Source organism: Anomalospiza imberbis, chromosome 1, assembly GCF_031753505.1.
Source record: "Anomalospiza imberbis isolate Cuckoo-Finch-1a 21T00152 chromosome 1, ASM3175350v1, whole genome shotgun sequence".
Taxonomy (NCBI): Eukaryota; Metazoa; Chordata; class Aves; order Passeriformes; family Viduidae; genus Anomalospiza; species Anomalospiza imberbis.
Genome location: NC_089681.1, coordinates 13,371,333 through 13,391,650, shown reverse-complemented (window position 1 = coordinate 13,391,650; position 20,318 = coordinate 13,371,333). Strand labels below are relative to the sequence as shown.

At 40.0% G+C, this 20,318-nt stretch overlaps 2 protein-coding genes across 6 annotated transcripts in view; one reads left to right on the top strand and one right to left on the bottom strand.

Annotated features, from left to right (window-relative positions):
* The window catches only part of COL14A1 (collagen type XIV alpha 1 chain), a 113,628-nt gene extending 107,005 nt beyond the window's left edge, over positions 1–6,623 (top strand). For 2 of the 5 annotated variants that reach the window (XM_068182131.1, XM_068182159.1), the window contains 3 exons: positions 3,200–3,277; positions 4,202–4,357; positions 5,698–6,623. In XM_068182131.1, coding sequence (XP_068038232.1) covers positions 3,200–3,277; positions 4,202–4,357; positions 5,698–6,020 — 557 coding nt within the window. In that variant the 3' untranslated portion in view covers positions 6,021–6,623. Of the gene's footprint in view, positions 1–3,199; positions 3,278–4,201; positions 4,358–5,139; positions 5,574–5,697 lie in introns of those variants that run through there. The other 3 variants (XM_068182136.1, XM_068182150.1, XM_068182143.1) reach the window with 3 other exon arrangements.
* Positions 6,624–7,740: 1,117 nt separating this feature from the next.
* Positions 7,741–20,318, bottom strand: part of MRPL13 (mitochondrial ribosomal protein L13) — a 28,292-nt gene continuing 15,714 nt past the window's right edge. Inside the window, exon 7 of the mRNA XM_068182213.1 lies at positions 7,741–8,047. Coding sequence (XP_068038314.1) covers positions 8,023–8,047 — 25 coding nt within the window. The 3' untranslated portion in view covers positions 7,741–8,022. The remainder of the gene's footprint in view (positions 8,048–20,318) is intronic.

Genomic DNA, 20,318 nt, shown 5'->3' with positions numbered 1-20,318 from the left:
GATAAAGAACACCTGAGATTTCCATTTGTGCAGATACTATGGAAATTTATTTTTCTTTGCTAGAGAATGTGTTCACGAATTTGGTGTTGTTTTCAATAACTGATGCTATCAGAGTTATTTTTAGTGAAGGGTTGCAAATAACTGATTTCAGTTGCTTGTGATCTCCATGGGCTGAACTGAAGACATTGCGTATTTTCGATGGGGACAAGATGTAAACCCATGGTTATGAAGGGAAGAGACAGCTTGCTGTTATTGCTGAAGCATGTCCAGAGCACAAATATGAAAGTAGTTCCTGGGACCTAAAGGCATTCTGAGCTCAAATGGCAGTTTTGATACACACACTTTCATTCTGAGGGCAGTTAACCCCTGCAGTAACCCACAATGCAGTAACCCACAAGAATGATGGCTTGTCTGGTTGACTTTCTGTAAGCCATGCTCTGCTGGCACCAAAGGTTACTTGGGTGAATTTTGAATATTCTGCCATTTATTAGGAGTGAGCCAAGAGGTCTGTGAGTCTCTTAAGTCCCTTAAGGAAGCTCAAGGCTTTAACTCATGACCATTTTGCCTTAGGAGTAGGATATTTTTGCCTCAGTGTTTATGTTCTCTTTAACTTGGATAAACTTTACTGGAAATCAGACTAAAAGAAACCTGATGCAGACTTTTATCTTGGCTTTCAGTGTTTGCTTTCAAAGAAGGTTTGCCCTGCACAAGAGATTCTTAATTTATTCTAGAATGAATATTTTCTTCTTAGCCTGAGTAGATTTGTTCCATGTTTAGCATTTCTTACTGACAATTTATCCTGTGAACAGCACATACGAGTGTGTAGTTTTGTGTGTGTTAATAATTATAATTGAGTGCATGGCAGGCTGTGATTTCAAAACATCGTGGCTGTTGCCTTTGAAGTCACCAAGTAATGTTACCATGCAGTAGGATAAGCAATGGTCCTTGTACTAAACAGCTGTGTAGATTGCAGATGGTTGTAATGGGTCAGTCTTCTTAGGAAAAAAGCAGTTCACACAAACAGATTTTGCCTTTTGCAAAGGGCAAACCTTTCCTTGCAGGGTCCTGTGTGGTGAGAGATAATTTGGATACATTTACCTGGTTACAAGGCCTGCAGCACAGACAGAGAATTGCAATAGATGAGTTTCTGCATATGTTTGAAGCAAGCCAGGGCTAAGCAAATTTCAGGCATGAGGAAAAAACCACCACCACCCTTCCCTCAAAATTATGCAACTGAAGGAAATAAAAGGCAGAAAAGGGAAACAGGCAATGCCTTAACTATGCCAGGACAGTGGCAAAGAACCCTGTAGAGGTAAGGTAAAGAGGTCATCCATGCTTTGGTTAAAAATTATGTGCTCACTGTGGATTTACTGGTTGCAGTGGTGTGGCCTGTGTTTTCCATGTCATTGGGTCACACAATATGTTGCCCTGGAAGCCTCTTGCTCCTGCAGAAGACCCAGAACTCCTCCACAGATGCTGAATCCACTTCAGTTCAGCGGACTCGTATTTGATAAACTTGTGTGAGCAATTCTTTGCCACTGAGGGGTTTTAATTACATTTTTTCCACACTTAGACTTTTTATTTATTTATTTGCTTCCATTACAAATTAGCTTAAGAAGGTAAAAAATATCTTCTGTTACTCCCTGAGGGGAAACCTGATGAGGAGGGGCTGAGGCCACTTGGTTTGTTCAGCCAGGAGACTGAGGAGAAACCTCATTGCAGTTACAACTTGCTCGTGAGGAGGAGGGGCAAGCACTGATCTCTTCTCTGTGGTGACCAGTGACAGAAGCCAAGAGAATGTCCTGAAGTTGTGTCAGGGGATATCAGGAAAAGGTTCTTTACCCAGAGGATGTTTGGGCACTGGAACAACTCCCCAGGGAAGTGGCCACAGCACCAGCCTGACAGAGCTCAAGAAGTGTACGGACAATGCTCTCAGGCACATGGTGTGACCTTTGGTGATGGTCCTGTGCAGGGCTGGGAACCAGACTCAATGATCTTTTTGTGTCTTCCAACTCGGCATATTCTGTTATTCTGTGATTCCTTGCAAAAATGAGGTGTTCTTCATCTGTTTTGCCCTAAGAGGTAGCAGTTACCTGAGCAGAGAGGAGGGAAGGAGCCCAGTCAGTTGGAACTGTAGATATTGCCCCATCCAGGGCAGCAGCAGTTTTCTTTCTGCTCTGTGTTGATGAAGGTGCCGTGTATAGACTTTGATTCTGAAAGCGGGGAAGCTGTGAAGCCACGAGAGCAATTACCAGTGCTGGGAGGGAGGTCTGGAAAATGGATGGGAAGTCCCACAAACCAGCCAGGATTTGGTATCTTTGAACCATCCAAATCAAACACAGACTTTATGAGAATTTCCAAGTCACCAGTGGAAACTCAGGGTCTGGAATTTATAGTTTTGACACCTACTATAGTTCAACACTGCTTATTGTGATGGCTGCATATAGAAAGTGTTTTTATAGGATGCCATAGTGGTAGTGCAGAAGGGGATGGAAAGCTGGAAGCAAGAAGTGCTTTCTCTGAGTTACTAGATTTGTGATTTCCATGGATCAGACACAAGGAGAGAAATTTAGCCCCATGAGTGAGTGCAGGAGCACAACTCACTGGGTCTGCCTGTTGGAATATCAGAGTTTCAAGACTGGGAAACACTTGGATTGGACTTTACTTGGCGGTCAGATTTTGACTGTGGTGAAACTCCTTTCTCATGTTTTAGCAAGAATTTGCCATAACTGGTAACAACTCTCTCCATGAACAATCTTGTGCTGTACCACTCTTTGGTGGGTGAATGTTTGAAGGAAAATTTGCTGTAGCACTGAAATTTGACTTTTTTGGGGCACACAATAATTTATAGCTATGAGGCTCGGAAGACTCTTCTGACATACAATAGTTGCATGCTGGTGTAGTTCAGAGGCAGCTTTCCACAGGAAGTGCAGCCTGGAAACTGGCTAATGCCTCTGCATACCATCCTGATGAAACCACTATGGCAGCAGGAATGTTTAAGACCCCAAGAATGACATTTCCCTTCAGAGGCTGTCAGGGGAGGGACGGAAAAAGAACCAGATAATTTTTAATTTTCACCTTCTTCCTTCTCTGCCATCTGTTTTTAGATGGAAAATAACATATGGAACTATAATCCTGGTTAAATAATAAACACTACTCACACTTTTGATCAAAATGTGACTGAATACTATTTCCTTAGGTTTACCAGGTGAGAAAGGAGAGAAAGGAAATCCAGGTATTGGAACTCAAGGACCCCGAGGCCCACCAGGATCCACAGGTAAACTTACATTTAAGGCATCTGGATTAGACCATTCTGACCCACATGTGAAGAAGCTTACAGCAGCTCTGTCCTTCTCCTTAAGGAGAGTAGCAGTTCAGGCACCTTAACTGTCATAATGTTCTTACTATGGAGTATCATGTTGGGATATGCCACATGATGGTGTCACCCAGCACACAAATATTTTCATTTTCCCTATGATAAACTGCTTCCCCAACCCCATTTTTTTAAAAAGTTTCATGTATTTTTTTTTTTTCTGGCATAGATTCTAGAAGGGGAAAAAATTAGCCTTGACTAATTATATTTGTTTTCTCATTGACTTAATGTCATACCTAAACGTGAGTTGACAGAGAAATGTATAGTAATTAAGCACATTATATCACATGGATTTATATTTAGGTCCTGAAAAAGCAGAGCGAGTGATAACCAGGTCCTGTTGAAATACGAGTAAAATTGCTCATGAGGATATCCTGGCCATTAGGCACTGGTATCGAGTCACAGCATTACCCAGAAACTGTATTGAAAGGGAGTGGGAGGAATCAAGAGCTGTGCAGGCATCCAGGGCTGTCCTCTCACCATGAAAATCCCTTTCCAGAAGTCTGATGTTTGGTGAAACATTTGCTCCAGTTCTGCCTAGAAGCTGTCTCTGGCAAGGAAAATGAAGCAGTAGCCAGAGAGGAAGCTCATTGGAAGTGGGTCTCCTCTCAGGCTGCTGCTCTGTCTTCCTTGCCAGAGGCTGAACTCTTTCTCTCAGCTTGCCCAGGGGAGTCGGAGCCAGGATGCCTTGCTCCTCCTCTCAAGCTGTCTCCTGGAAGTGTTTATAACACAGTCAGTGCCATGTTTTCCAGGCCAGGAAAGATGGCCTCATATCCCTGCTTTCACAAAAGACACTATGCAGATGTTTCATCTCCCTGTTCTATGCAGGACCTCCAGGAGAAAGTCGAACTGGCAGCCCGGGACCACCAGGATCTCCAGGCCCACGAGGTCCTGCTGGTCACACAGGATCCCCGGGCTCACAGGGTCCTGCTGGGCCTCCAGGGTACTGTGACCCATCCTCCTGCGCTGGGTACGGCATGGGAGGTGAGTAGCCAGGAGTCGGGACAGCTGCCGTTAGCAGAGGTGTGGGTGGCATTTTCTAACAGCCCAAGTGAGATGGAGGCTACCTATGAAACTTGCACTAAAATGTGGTGGCTCCCTAAAAACCTGCGTGTCCAGTGGCTCAACTTTGTGGGACTGCAGCATGAAGAGAAGGTGACCCAGCGTAGTGACCAAAGGAAAGTGACCATCCGATCCCAGCCTGTAAAACCGATCCTGCCTAGTGGGTTTTGTCCTGTTCATGTTTGTGTAGTTGTATGAGCCTGCTCCATCTCAATAATCTGTGTTGAAGCCCTACCAACTCATGTTTGTGACAGCAGAGTTTTTACACTTGTAGTTTTTCAAATGTGTTGCTCAACCTCCCTTTCCATGTGCCTCTGAGTGGCATGAGAGCATGACCCTTACTAAACCTGTAGTAATGTAACCTGGCACAGGGATGCACGTGTCCATCATTAACCAGTGAAGTCATCTGGAGAAAATGATTCTTTCTATATCTTCTCTGTATCCTATTTTCCCATCTCATTATAGCACGGAGAGGCCATGGGAAGAAATTAACACAATTACCAAAAATTACATCACCCAACCTAAAAAAAAATTTATTAGTAAAGTGCTAAACTACAATTGTTATGCATAAGGCATATTTGTTTGATGTTTAATCTGCCCCTGAGCTGATTTGTATGTTTTACTTACCTGAATGTTTTTGTTGTCGTCTCTTCCTATCCTTTTCTCCTCACTTCCCCTCCCTGTTGTTCCTTTCCTGTTTTAAGGCCCAATCCCTTACAATGGCTACCAATCCAGAAGGTGAAAGGCTCATTCTGGTTCAGGTCTCATTGGGCTGAAGGTCAGAGATGGATGCTGAACTGCTCTGTGCTTTCCAGCAACAATAATGACTACCACTAATGAACTTACAGCTGCTGTACATGCACTTGGCTTCCTGGCACTGCTAAAAATTATTGCCTGACCCATTTTTGCCTGCTACTCGTGTATTCTAGCTCATAATTGGAATAAGCTATAGCAGGCAGAGTGTGCAGTGTATAATGAGCACAGTATTACAACCGGACATTTGACAAATTGTGGTGGTGGTTTCCAACTAACTTGGCTGTCTGTTGGTGGGTTTCCAATTGCTCCAGCTTATTAATTTTGTTAAATGTTTTCATTGTTCCTTTATGTGAATAAAAGATGTGTATTTAAAGATTATATACTCACACACATGATAGAGAAATATATCTATATATAAAATGTCAATTTCCTAATGAATGCTTTAATTTTCTACTCCCCTTCTCCTGTGTTAACCGTATGAATACTCTTGGTGGTGGTGGGTTAAGGTGGATACGGTGAGCCAACTGATCAAGACATCCCAGTAGTGCAGTTACCACATAACTCCTACCAAATCTATGACCCCGAGGACCTTTATGATGGTGAGCAACAGCCGTATGTAGTTCACGGGTCCTACCCCTTACCATCCCCATACTCCCAGTCCTATCCATCACCTGATCTTGCTCAACCAGAGTTTACTCCTGTTCAAGAAGAGATGGAAGCCGTTGAGCTGAGATCCCCGGGAATCAGTCGCTTCGCAAGGAGGATAGCCAAAAGGAGTGCCAAGACCCCAGTACCCACAAAGGCGAATGGAAAAAGCCCCCCTCAATGAACTGTTTAAAAAAGGGAAACATTTTATGCACACCTGTGTTTGGCCTTTTGCCCCGGTGCCTCACCTGTCACTGAAGATGTTTACAGGCTCTTATGTTAAAGGAGAAAAAAGTGTACATGGCCAGTTGACACAACAAATAATGGTAATTATCTTGCATGCCAGAAGTTTAGTATGTTAGTGGGTTGGTGCTAGCTGATGATGAAAGGTCACTTGTAGATCTTTCTCTGGAGTACTGTTCCGTTCACTCTTCAAACTGTATCTGAAGAAATGCATCTGGCTAGGTGGTGTACGTAGAACCATTCACAAAAGTTAATGTTTTGTTATCCATTTTTTCCCAGTTGATTACTTTCTCTTTGTTTTGGATGAATTACTTTACTAGCAGAGTAACCTGACTAAATCCACTGGAGAACAATGCATCAGGTGTCCTTGCACCCAGGTTATAATTCTTTTGTAAAGATTCCTTACATTACAGACCACTGTTTTCTAAACTCACCTAAAATAAATACACAAGAATGTTCCGTGGGAGCACACTGATAATTTATTGTGAACCTCTTTCATTTCTGTTTTGTATGCAAATAAAAGTGGCAAGCTTTTTTATGGTAATTCTGTATTCATTTACTCAAAACAATTGCATTAGCTCTTCAGGGCACAGAATGCAATGAGAAGGAAATGCATTTCTGGTTTCCAACACTTTGGGACAACAGTTTTATTTTAAAGGATGTAGTATAAACATTATTTAGCCATATTTTTTAAGTTGTATATGGACAAATGCAGAGAGTAACTATGAGCTGAGGTAGTTGTACCGACTGCATTTGAAATTGAGATGTGAGATTCCTTATGTTGACATGCCCAAGTCAAAAGACTGGCAGGTGTAGCTGGGATGGCAACTTGGATCAGCTAACAAGGAGAGGAAGGCAAAAGGCCAACCCAACCACTTGAGCACAGAGCAATTCATAAGCTACAAACAAGTTAAAAAAAGACTCAATAAACAGCTTTGAACGGCACTGGAGACTGAGCAACATTTAGCTCAAGAATGGCCATTTAAGTTGAAAGCACAGGTTTTGAACACTTTTTCTTCAGCCCTATACCAAGATGGAGAGGCTGTCCTGTACATCTCAGGACTGTCTTCCTCTTCATTCATGAAATCTGTTCTACTGGGCTGTCAGCAGACCTCCTAGTGAGGAAGAGTGACTTCAGAAAATGCACTGCACAGCTCCAAAGGGATGTTCTGGTTGGTAACAAGCAGAGATACCAACACTCTGGAGTCCAGAGTGTGCCATCTTCAAAAGCCATGCCCAGTGGAGCAGGGCTCTGCCTGGCTGCTTTCCAAGGCAGACAGAACCCTAGGGATATTGACTCTCCCAATGACAATCACGTAACATCTCAACATCAAGAATAAAATACCATTAGGAACACATTTAATGACATTCAGCAGCTAGAAAGTAGAGCCACCTTTGCTGTTGTCATTCAGCACACCCAAGATTTAGATGCAGATAAACAGTAGTCTGAAAAAGTAAGATTATAGAAAAATAGTACTTGTCATTTTGTTCCTTAGAGCACAATGTATCAAAAGATGGCCAAAGCTCAAGGATGAAAAATTATGGCTGGTGACCATAATTATGCTCTGCTCCTCCTGCACGGAATAAAGTGTTGCAACTTTTAGAGTGAACTACTTCATAGCAGTAGCCAATGTATTGTTTCTATGAGATGCAAATACTCATTACAAAGGTATTGATTCTTTAATAACAGTATCAAATCAAATGTCATTAAAAAATACCAGATCATGCAATGCAGAGTGCAGATGGCATTAACAAGATAATACCTGTTCTTAGCTGCTTCAAATACAGTAAGTTCTATAATCATACCAAGTTGAATTTGCTTACAGCTGTCAGAAACATTCACTATAGAAGGGTTGGCTGAGCTGCACAGATCCTTCCATAGTAGAAGAATTTTCTTTGAAGGAGGAGAGACACTCCTGACGGCACTTCTTCTTTCATTCTTATTACTTCCTTCGAAAATCTTTAGGTCTGCGGGGAAAAAAAAAAGTATTTTAAGAAATGCATGTGCACTACAGTGGCTTTGCTTTAAGGCTGCAGTAGCATCCTCATCTAGTTTTATTTCCTTACTCTGGTGAAATTTTTTTGGACAAAGAAGAATATTACTTGTATTACACAAACAGAACAAAATAATGAAATTTACCAAAACCTCTGAGAATTTACAGACATCAGGACTAGTTGGTCACTCCTACTTTCCTAAGCAAAACAAAAAACCATCTTGAACTGAATGCAGTCTTACAGGGCTTTAAACACAGGCCCTGATTTGTCTCCACTTTTAAAAACTGAATAATCCATGCATAAAGTGGTTAGTTTTAGTTAACAGCACAGTCCAACACAACACTACTAAAATAGTTAAAACTGATGATTTAAAAAAACCCTAATTTGAATCTTAAAAGTTCTGCAATCCCCTTTACATGGATGAGAGATGTGGAAAACATTCAGATAGAAGCAGACTGCTGTTTGCAACCCTGTGTGATCTCCTATTCAGGCACATCTCTCTCCCTGCCTGTCTGTCACACATCCACTGGCTGCAGGAACCACATTCTTCCTGAAACTACACAGCTCAGACCAGCTTATGGCTTTTAAAATGCTGAGTTTGCAGACTCAGCACATCTACATCCCTAACATGTTCTGCAGTGAAGTTGCACATCCTGGACTCTGTCAAGTCACTCCCCAAACCTCCAGTGCAGGTCAGGGTCTGTGAGGTACACAGGACACGCCCGGTGTTCGCCACGCACGGAGCGGCCACTCCTCGCAGCCCCCATTCCACACACAGCTGCAGCCTGCAGGAACACAACACTCCTCACTGCTCCTCTCCTCTGTGAATCAAAGCAGCTTGGGGAACGCACCACAACTCAACAAGACAGGTATTAACAAAGGTTTTAGAGACATCTAAGGGAATACAGGGCCAGATTTGCCATGAAGTTGAATGAAAATTCTGGCATACAGGAAAACCTGCAAAGAGCTACAGTAACCAAGTTAAATTTCCAAAGGTCATACATTTTATCTGTAATTCAGCTCAATAGTGAAAATGAAAAGTAGACAGCAATGGAAGCAGACAGTTTCCTTTAAAGACTGAGAGTTCAGATGGCTGAAGAGATGCCACATAGAAATCCAATACTTGTTTAGTCCTATGTTGCAGTTTTAGAATTTGCCAAGCAATAGCACTGCAAAGTGAAGTCATTCACACAAGTCTTTTATGAGCTCATAGGTTCTCACATGAAAGCAACTCTGGAATTCAGTTTGTGTAATTTCAAGAGTAGCATATAAAATTGTGTGAATTTTACAGAAGAACTATAAAGAAGAGCTAGTGTTCATGCTGTAAGAATCATAAAGCTGCTCTGTTCCCCATTTAAATAGCATATTCTGTAGTAACATTTGGACTTGTATTTTTGTGCATGACAGAACTGCTGCAAGCAGCATACATGTTTACATACTTGCTTAATGTTGAACTTGAACATACTCAATGTTTGATGGCTGGTGTGCGCTGGGAAGTCAAGTCATATTTCCTAGAATCCCAGACTTCAGTACTTGGAGATACTCATAGAATCAGAGAATGGTTTGGATCACAAGGGACCTTAAACATCCTCTGGCTACAGCCTCTCTGCCACGCCACATTTTGTTAGTTAGATCTCACCCTGCATGCCAGAATAGGTATTTCATTGTATCAAACTGTTTGTTGAGTAGTAAGAGTATGGGATTTTGAAAAATTCTCAGCGACTCAGAAGAAAGTTTTCTCCCTGAGAAAAATTCTCAGTGACTTAGAAGTTTTATCACTACATCCATCCTAGACAGGTGGACAGTGCTGGAAGCCTTTAGGCAACGCAGCATTGCAAAGACATCCTTGTCTTGCAGCTTATAGTTATTATTCTTTCTTTTTAGAGAAAGCAATCCATTCTCTTGTACATTGCTCAAAGGATTTTGCATTTTTCCATGAATGGCTCCCTTAAAACTTCCATCTAGGGGTATGCTGGAGTGCTGCAGAGCTATAGGTCTCACAGCACTTTGTTCTGGGGTGAAAATCTTTTTTTTTTTTCTTGCTTGCTTGTAATCTTCATTTCAACTTTAAAGCTCATTGCCTTAAAATTTAAACGCATAAAAATGCATAAAACACTGGACTCTAAGTCTGCAGTCTTATGAAGTTAATGAAGCTTAAAGACAGGATTTTCCACACTGAAACACTTGTGTGAACAAATACAAAAGTTTTTAAAGCCTTTTCTATTGCCACAGTAGGCTTTTTATGCCCACTAGTACTTGGCTTTTGGACTGCTTTTGAAGAATTCTTGGCACCAGGAAAGCTAAGCCTTGGAAAACACTGACTTTGGCAAAAGTGTTATAGGCATTTTGTCAGACGAAGAATATGAACCCACAAAAATGCTGTCTACTCAGAGAGAATTATGACCTACTTGTGAGCATCAATGGGTAACTGCTCATTGATAAGTGACACAAATCCATGTGAGAGTCTTCTTCTTTGATGGCAGCACTTTTGCCTTTCCTCAGCAAAGACCTGAGTTTATGCACTTGGAACAAAGGAAATGCTATCTTCTAGAACAGACAGTTCAGAAATTCACCCAAAGGCAAGATTTCACATAGCTGCTTCTCCTTTTCTTTTTAAAGTAACATTCTTGGGGAAAAAAAGCTTTGCTGTATAGTGACAGGAGACTCCAAGACAAAGGGAAATGGGGGAATGTGGGAACCAATGTCTCTGCAATCTATGCTGAACACAAACTATTATGTGTTCACTGAAAATATGCAACATTAGCCTGTTCAGCAGATGTCTGACACCAAAATATGTAAAAAATATTTGTCTCACTAACATTTTTATACTCCACATAAAAAGTGTTAAGACAGTTCTGTGAGTTCTAGGCAAAATACTCAGCAAATTAAATCAGCATCCCTTTTGTTATAGGAGGCCTCTCAGTGCTTCTCTCTTAACAAATACTTTACCACTGAGTAAAAGGCACTGAAGAGCTGGTCCCAAGCTCTGATTACAGCTTTTAAATCTCTTAAAGCTGCCCAGGGAGGTAGGTCATGGATTCTCCCTCTCTGAAGACACTCAAAACTCACCTGGATGCATTCCTGTGTAACCTGCTCTAGGGGACCCTGCCTTGGCAGGGGGGTTGGACTGGATGATCTCCATAGGTCCCTTCCAAACCCTCCCAATTCTGTGATTCTGTCAATTCTCCCAATTTCTATCCATACTCACAGCTATCAGAAGAGAAATACAGCTGATGTAAAATGCTGACAATCCACAGCCACTGCAACTTACAGAATATATAAACCTGCACATATGTCCAGCTCCTAGGACCAGCTTTTGTGGTGGAAAATACAAGGGTCTTAGTGGTCCCCACTGTAACTGGTAGAGAGCTTCCCAAAACTCTGCAGAATTGAAGTATTTCATATTAATGTTGTCTTTTGATACGGATGCCAGCCCTACACTCTGCAGTGTTGAACAAAACCAATGGACTGTGAGAGTTTTCCCATTTACAGGAAAACAGTAACTTCTTTGCTCTGTATCCCACCTCATGAAATAAGCCTGAGGTCAAACTAAACCCTAGAACATGGAGAAGTCCTGCCTTTCTTCATGGACTTTAAAGATCACTTGAAGAGGCTCGTGTCCTTGGGCTAAAGCTTGCCACTGTAAATTCTCTCTTCAGTGTCTCTGCAGATTTCAGAGTTACAGTTATGTTTTGAAAAGCACTGCAGAGTGTAGTTCTGGCATCTGTACCATTAAATAATACTGAAATTTGGTGAACATACATGTACTTCCCTAGCAACTCCAACATACACATACCCCTTTGTGCAGCTGCATGAAACAAGGTTGTCTTTAACCTAGGTCAGTTCTCTGATTCTCCATTCTGTTGCCACACAAGCAGAATGGAGAGGCAGGAAAATGGATGGATAATTCTTAAAACCAAGCCTTACTGCCAGAAAAAATGCTCATGAAGCTATGACCTCAGCCTCTGAGCATCTCAGATGGCAAACAGAAACTAACAGCACAAAAAGACTACTTGCAGATCTGCAACTATGATGGGACCCCCCCCACTTCACAGAATATTCAATATTCTTTTTCAGTGTGATGTGAAATACCCACTTTCAAGGGTATTTTTCCTGTGAGGAAGGACAGGACAGAGACCCTCTGCAATAGTTAAATGTGTTCAACTCTTAACTCCTGGAGTGAATATTTATTTCAATCTGCTCTGAATAGACTTGCTGCACAGCTCTATCTTCATTAAATTCTTGTCAGCACATTCCAGCAATGATGTTTCCCTTTGCCTAGCAATACTTTGTGGAGGTAAAATGGCCTCAGAAAAATAAAATAAGGGGGGGTGTGTGTTACTCTATGAAGGTCAAATCTAAGTAATCACTGGTCCGTGTTATACTGCAACTAACTTGATTTCAAAAATATACAGGACAACTTCACTATCATACTTCTAGGCAAACAAGCTAAAACCTTGTAGCATCTTATAAGCAGACAGGTTAGCATTTCTAACCTCAAAGAAATAATAAAGGCTGTAGAGTAATATATGACACTGTCCATTTTATATGTACAGCAGTTATTTTACAATCCAGACAATATTTTAAAAAATATTTTCTTTTCATTTTTAATGACTTGGAATACTTCTTCATAACTCATATTTGAATCCAAATGACTTTGTTTCTTAGAACTTCTAAATGTATTGGGATTAGCTATAGCAATATAATTTGTAGTCTACATTGCCCTTTCTTCTTCCCAAACAAGTGACACACCTCCCTCCCTAGTTTCTTCTACCTCGTGCTGCTGATAAACAGCATTTGAGAACATGGCCTTATCTTCTTTCAAGCTCAAAAACCCTGGATAGCCATCTCTCCACAAACAATCCCTACTCACATGGCTTTGCTGTTACACTGCATTGTCTGAGACTTTTCAAAACAAGTTTTATGAAGTCAAATCTCATGGAATTGCTGCAGTCATTTGTGTGCTTGCAAACCTGTGTTAATGACTGCTAATGGTTTCAAACCTGCCTCTGCTGAGGAGTAAGACAGTCAGTGCTGCACAGTGACCTGCTAATACCTGCTCTTGACTCAGCAATGCACACCTGGTGTGGAAGCTCTGTCTCAAATTGCAATTTTCTCTTCACCTGCGGGCAATCATCTCACCATTGGAGCACATGACCCAGAGAGCTGGAGCTCCCTGGAATTTCTGCACTCTCAGCAGCAGTAACAAGGAGTGTTCAGAAAGGATTTACTATTGCATCAGGTTTGTGGCTGCTATGTTAGCTTTTTATCCAGCAGCATTTTCCCCCCACTTTCCCCCATCCTGTTTCCTGAACAGTGCAGCGCCCCCCAAAGGCTAAACGAGACTTCAGCATGACTGTGTAGTTTTACAGAAGCTCTCCCTGACTTTATTATACAAGTTTCAAGAATTTTAAGAAAAAACAAGGATAAAATCTCTCCAAACTTGGCTGAAAAACTAGACACACACAAAGAAATAATTAATATTGAAGTATTTCTAACCTACCCCTTATTTTTTAGGTACTTAACAAGTGATATCCACTAGCTCATAAAAGTCTCATTTAGGGGAATTTATAAACACTGTTTTGAACAGATGACAGACTGGGGAAGACCAATAAGTGAAAAGACCTTGTGGACTGATCATGCCACTTAGCCCTCAGCCACTCTGATCCCATTACTCTGTCCTGGCAGGCACACTCGATCTGTATTACTGGGGTGCTCCTCTCCATAATTCCGGAAATCACCATCACAGGAATGTGGAATTATTGCTAACTGATGACAGTTGTCTGCTTGTACAGAATGGTTCTATGGCTCATCTTTCATATCTGCTTATTAAGGGCAATAGGTGGCTTTTAGCCTTTTCTTATAACAAAAGGTTCCAAATAATTTGGTTTTGTCTAAAATTAGCACACAATATATACAACATGAAATTTGTTGTCTATGTGGCACACATTTTAGGGTTATGTTATGAATCAACTGTGAAATTTTGAGTATTTAAGATTTGTTTTTCTAGAAAAACTTCAACACACAGACAAAATTTACTGTAAATTCCAAAACAAGAGGAATATATGTATTTTTCAGGAAAACTTTGCAAGTTGTGCCAAAGTCAATAGCTATTAGGTAAGGGGACTATAGCTAAAGGGGATTTCTGAACACATTTCATCTTTTTCACTAATCACACTAATAAATCAAAACCCAAGGATCGGACATTGCTATAATTCCCCAGAAAATCAAGTTATGTGTTTATACTCAAATATCAACAGTTTGATGCTGGGGGGGAAGGGGGAGAAGAATCATTCCTCTACTCAAGGTGTACCTATTATCCCATGGTAGTTCTGTGCCTCTGGTAAAATAATCAGTGAAATAGCTAATGATATTTCAACTACCACTAAATTTCCAATTCACAATGTGGCCTATTCGAAACCCTCAGTTCCTCTGCCTGAGGCACAAGAACCGTTTCCATGTTGGTGTTGTTCTCATGCAGACTGTTGTCTTGCTTAAAAAGCACTTCTACAAGTATAACTTATTTTGCTTGGAGAACAACCCACAGTAACAGAAGCTGCATTTTGTGACAAGAGTAAGAAAGGTGATACTGCTATGACAGTACAGCTAGAGTGACTAATCCTCTTAAGCAGAAACAAAACTTAAGATGTCTATTTTGTGGTACTCAGCTGCAACTTGTTTGCTTTTTTCTACACAAAACTGGCACCTGTAGTATTTAGAAAGTGTCATTAAATCAAGTTATCTTATATGCATTTAGGTGCTCTTAGTGAAATGAAGAATGGCTTATTAAAATTTCAAGTAAAGCAGTTACAACCTCAGTTTCTGTAAAAACAAATTAAGCAAAATTGATCTAAGCTTTTTTAAACTTACTGTAATTCCCTGATTTTGACCTAGCTTAAATGAATTCTGTTTGGAAAAGTAGTTAATTGAAATCAATGGAATATACTTGTAAGCTTCATCTTGTTAAGATGCTTTTTGAAAATAGAAGGTTACTCTTTTGGTGATATATTCTACTAAAAACTATAGGACTGTATACAGAGCAGCACTGCACATTTGGCTTTGGACAAAGAATTACGTTATTCTTCAAATAAACAGAGAAGTGGGTGAAGGAATGGTGAAATATTTTCCAGACTTACTGTCAGCCACAGAAGTGAAAAAAGGAAATCTAGACACTTATAAAAGAGTGATTAAAAATTAATCTAATTCCAATTTCATCTGGGCAGGTAGTTCAACAGTATCATACACTACCATTCTCCTATTCCTTGTCAAATTTCCATTCATTTAGTTTCTATTCTCACATATGAGATAAAAAGGTTTTAAGGGAAGGGGAAAGTTGCTTTGGAACTTTCTTTTTGGGAGCCTCTTCAGAAAGTTCAAGCAAAAGGGCCCAAATAACCATTTATTATCTCTTACCTTCAACACTCATTTTAGAACAACCTAAGCTGCCCCCACATAAAGGGTATGAGAATCAGTAGCACTGATCTGTTTTAGGCATGCCAGAGAAAAGCCAGTAATTGAATTCAATAGGCTAAGCAATCTGAACATGGATGTGTTGGATTTTTAAGATGACTGAGTTACTGACCCTTCTTGATTAGTGTCCAGTTGCTGCCTGCAGCTAAAACCTAATGTAGAGGAGAGCAATTTTCTCCTTAAGTATGTGTGGCTTTTTGCACAGCAATTTAGATCCAGCTTTGGTAGCCTGAAATGTGGGACTTGGTTACCTCCAAATCTCCTGTTAAATGAACACAAATCTGCTACAAAATCCTGAGATATTTTATGCCCTTACTAATAAAAACCCCCAAAAGTTACCAGTTATAGTTCCTAGATTTGATTGGGGATTAATGATTTCCAGTTAGTTCATGTAATTTCTACCAAGAGGCAAAAAGGCCACAGAAAATGAACTGCCAGAGAGATTCCATTGGAACAGAACTGGGCTGGATTGGCAGGATAGCTTTTCCCTGGTTTATACAGTTTGTTTTTCAGGAAAAAGTAAGACTGGCTGCAGTCTTTTACATAAGTTTGTGTTGGCCAAGTCTTCTCTCAACACTGCTACATGCTGGCCCTGCTTTGTGAGAGAAGATGAGCACTAAAGTTGGAGGGGCAATACTTAGCCCAAGATAAAAACCAAATATTAGCAAATGAGGTATAATATAAAACACAATATAAATCCCAAGAAGCTGCAGACACACTCTACAACTGAACAGGAACTAAGAAAAAGACTGGAGAAATTTAATTTGGTACCAAATTTTTAAAGGCTAATAAATAAACTTGAGATGGTCCTTATAAAAATGGCTCAAGACCTCACCATCTTTAGAATGTTTTTATGGCTTTCCATCTACTCTTCTCAAGGTAACTAGAGTGACCCCCAAAACTTTTTCCTTTATTTTACCCCATATTACATTGTAGGAAGAAAAAAAAAAGTATAAACTTAGTAAAAACTGCAAGTTATAATTTGTAACAGAGCACATCACTGGAAATACTCCAAATGTAATTTCTCTATGCAATATAATGTGAAGTGTCTTTTGGTGTTAGCTCCTCATGAAGTTATCTGAAGAAATTAACAGATAAAAAAAACCTAATAAAACCTGTTAGAATCTTGCACATATAAAAGTACTGTTTAGAACATTCCTTCAGCCACATAATCAGGATATCTCTGGCTTCTTCTGCTCAATTACTACATTCCAGAAATAATCTGTGTAACTAAAAATAGAAACTTGCACTAGAAATTGTAGAATTGTGCAAGATAAGTACCGCTGCAGTTCTAAGAAAACAGAAAAGGAAGTGGAGGCTGAAAGGATTTTTTAACCCAAAAGCTTTTCTATTTACCAATGCCAACAAATTTGTTTGCTGGGAACATCACAGGTGGCTTCTTGTTGCCTGAGTCTGGCAAAGCTGGCTTTAAGGACACAGAACTGGGGAGGAACTGGAGTGGCACAGAATATGCAAGAGGATTATCAAAGACATCTGCAGTTCACAGGCATCCAATATGCTTATGTTTCATCACCTACAAACTTCTGTCTGAGAACATTGTGATTTTCTGCTTTCAAAGCCACAGAGTATTGCTGACAAACTTGCAGTTCCATGCCATGGCATGGTGATGACAAGCAGTATCAGTACTGGGACCCTGCCTAACCCATGCTGCTTGGCTGGAACAAAATCATGGCTTCAGACCAGGCTCTGCAACCCCCTGCCCTTAAAGCAAGATGTACAGATGGGGGCAAAAATCAGGAAAGTTACTCAGAAATATAAACATTAAGAAGGTGTTTGGTTGTCAAAAACCAAATTGCAGAGTTCACAATATATCAAATTCTGAAAACTTCAGAAGTATGGAAGAACTTGTTCCCCCAAGGACAAGCAAGCGGCTGTCTGGCCCAAGGGGAGCTCCTAGGAGGGCTGGCAGTGGATCAGGCACTCAGTCTGCACACCAGCACCAGCCCAAGCACACTCTATGCAATCAGACAGCTCTGCTTTCTTAAGGGAAACTCCCAGGAATGTATCCATCTTACTGGAACAACACAGAGCTGCTGTTCCATGTATTTGGTAACATTCTTATTTAAATACTTCTTGAAATACAATTTCCTGACTTTAAAATTGTCTCAAAACACATATATACCTAGACAGTTAAACAACTTTCAAATGGTATATAACAGGAAAATTTGCCCATGAATCTGATGTATCCTTGCTTTCATGGAACTGAATTGTTTGCTTAGTCATATGTAACTGGTGAATTCTGTGATGACTTCTGTTTAAAACTCATTTAAAAGACACACAATCTGAAATTTCAAACACACTTGAAATAAAGGTTTCATTCACAGCACAAGACCAAATCCTGTCAAAGGAACTTGTTTTTGATCTTTTTCACCTTGAAATATGTTTGGAACAGACATAATTTACTTTCCTGTATCTACATGGTTTTCCCCACTTACTTCAGACCTCTCCATGGAGGATCTAAGTCAGAACCCCTGGACAAGCTGGAAAGTCAGTTGATTAGGCATAAAGCTGGAACCTCTGGACAAGCTGGAAAGTCTGATTAGGAATAAAAGGAAAGAATGCTTGTGGAAAGCTTCTCTTACTAGGAATATCCTGACTTTTAATTCTCCACTTTCATGGAGCAGGATCACTCTTGATGTCCTGCCATGGTGGAAGGAGAGGTGATGGGAAGGCTCACCACTCTGAAAACCAAACTATTTGCTGGGTTTCCACACCTGTGCTTTCCTAAAAACTATGTCCCTGTTTTAGTGTCCCACTTGCATATTGTGTCTTTCTCTGTGGTGAGTCAGTCTCCAACTACCAGCAAAACAGCCTTTAAAGAACCGTCTATAGCAAGACATTTTAACACAAAATATAGCCAAAATGTCCAGTAACATTAGCAACACCGAGCAAGTTCTTCACATTCCAAACGAAAATTTACATTATTATTTCCAATCAAAGAGAAAAAGGGTATATTCCTCCTGATATTAGTAATTTCTCATATAAATTCAGCTATTTACATTGATACCCTATTATCTATCTTATGTCTGGTTTATATACAGTAAGGTACATTTCTTGAGTATAATTTTTAATGTAAAACCTCAAAGATTAATTTTCTACTCATAATTGTGTTTATCTGTATTTATAGACTTACATACCTTTAATTAAGCTCTGCTTTTCATTTGATCTTTTCCCTTAAAGCATACAGGTATCTTAAAGGGTATCAACTGTTTTTTTTTTTCTGTAGAAAGAAACTGAACCACTAACACTGTCTCCCTCTCACTCCTCTCTTTTCTAATCACTCACAGAGATATTTCATTCCATTTTGAACATCTACTCTTTGGTAAATAGGTTGGTCACCAGGCTCAAAAGTTAATGGAAGATAAATAATAATTAAAACCAAAAGTCACATAAGGCAGGAAGAATTACTAAAACCATATGACGAAGAAGAAAAAAAAAAGAGTTTAAAGCTTTTCTTTGTCCTTCATTTTCTGCTTCATTGTAAGGACTGCTTATAGTGCATGGAAGCTATTGGTGGGTTCTGCAGAAGCTCACAGATCCAAGTCCACAATAAGGCTTTTTACATCCCAAATGCAGAACGCAGGGGACGGGAAGAGGCTACTCATTTTAGCATGGTGTGTTCTCACCCAGATTTCTAAGATCCTAGTACAGAGTAACAAACAACAGCCCAAGGAAAAGCCAAAGAGGACTAATAAGATTAGCAACCCAAGCACTGGGTTTTTTAAACACAGTTTATTAAAATATTTATCTATTTTTCTATGTTTGTTTATTTTCCCCATATATAAAGAACCATAGAATAATTTGCATCTGAAAGAAGTACACTCAAAGAGGAACTAACTTCAACATTACATCAGGTTGTTCAGGAGCTGTACAGTGAGTTCTGAGCATCTCCAGGGCTGGAGATTCCACAACCTCCCTGGACAGCCTGTCAGCTGAAAATAATGAAATGACAAGGAACCCAAACAGAAAGTTAGTCTGGCATTCCGAGATGCACGTATATCTCTGCAAAATTTGGATTTCTACAGAACAACTCATGTTCCCTTTACGTTTTCTCTTCTGAAGTAATTTTCATGTCACATAGTTGTTTTCTCAGTACATCTCAAATGATCAGATTTATACTTTAATCTAAATTCTCTTTGGTTTTCTGAATGAAGATGTCCATCTTCTGACTTATTTTTAAAAGAATATTTATGCTAGATGCCTCTAAAAAGAATATATAAATACATGTATTTTTGTTCCTTCTCCAATCTTTCACAGGAATACTGTAATAATGCCAACATAGGTTGGCATGGGTTATTATTATTCCATGGGTTCACACACTGAAAAAACAGAACAGAGATGCTATTACCTCTGCATATTCATACAACCTTTCTTTTAATGTGTTTGGTGCAAAGCTGTCTATTCTCAGACTCTCCAGCTGGCATTTTAATCAGAACAGTGTGGGCACATGGCTATGGTTCATTTTAAGTCCCCTTTTACAGACCTCAGTATTTTACTTATCACATCAGAAAGTTGTTTTATCAAATTTGCTGAATTCTTCATCTTTTATTTGCCAACTAAGCCCTCCTCCCCCCAAGCCCTGAAATCTGAATGCCAGAGAATCAAAATACACTTTCTCATTCAGACAGGAAAAACATTACTATTTTTCCCATTACTTCATACTGGAAACTCTTCCCAAGATCAAAATTGGTAAAAAAGTGAGCTGAAGGTTTAATTAAAATTTATCTGACACCAACAATGGTCTGGTTGCAGG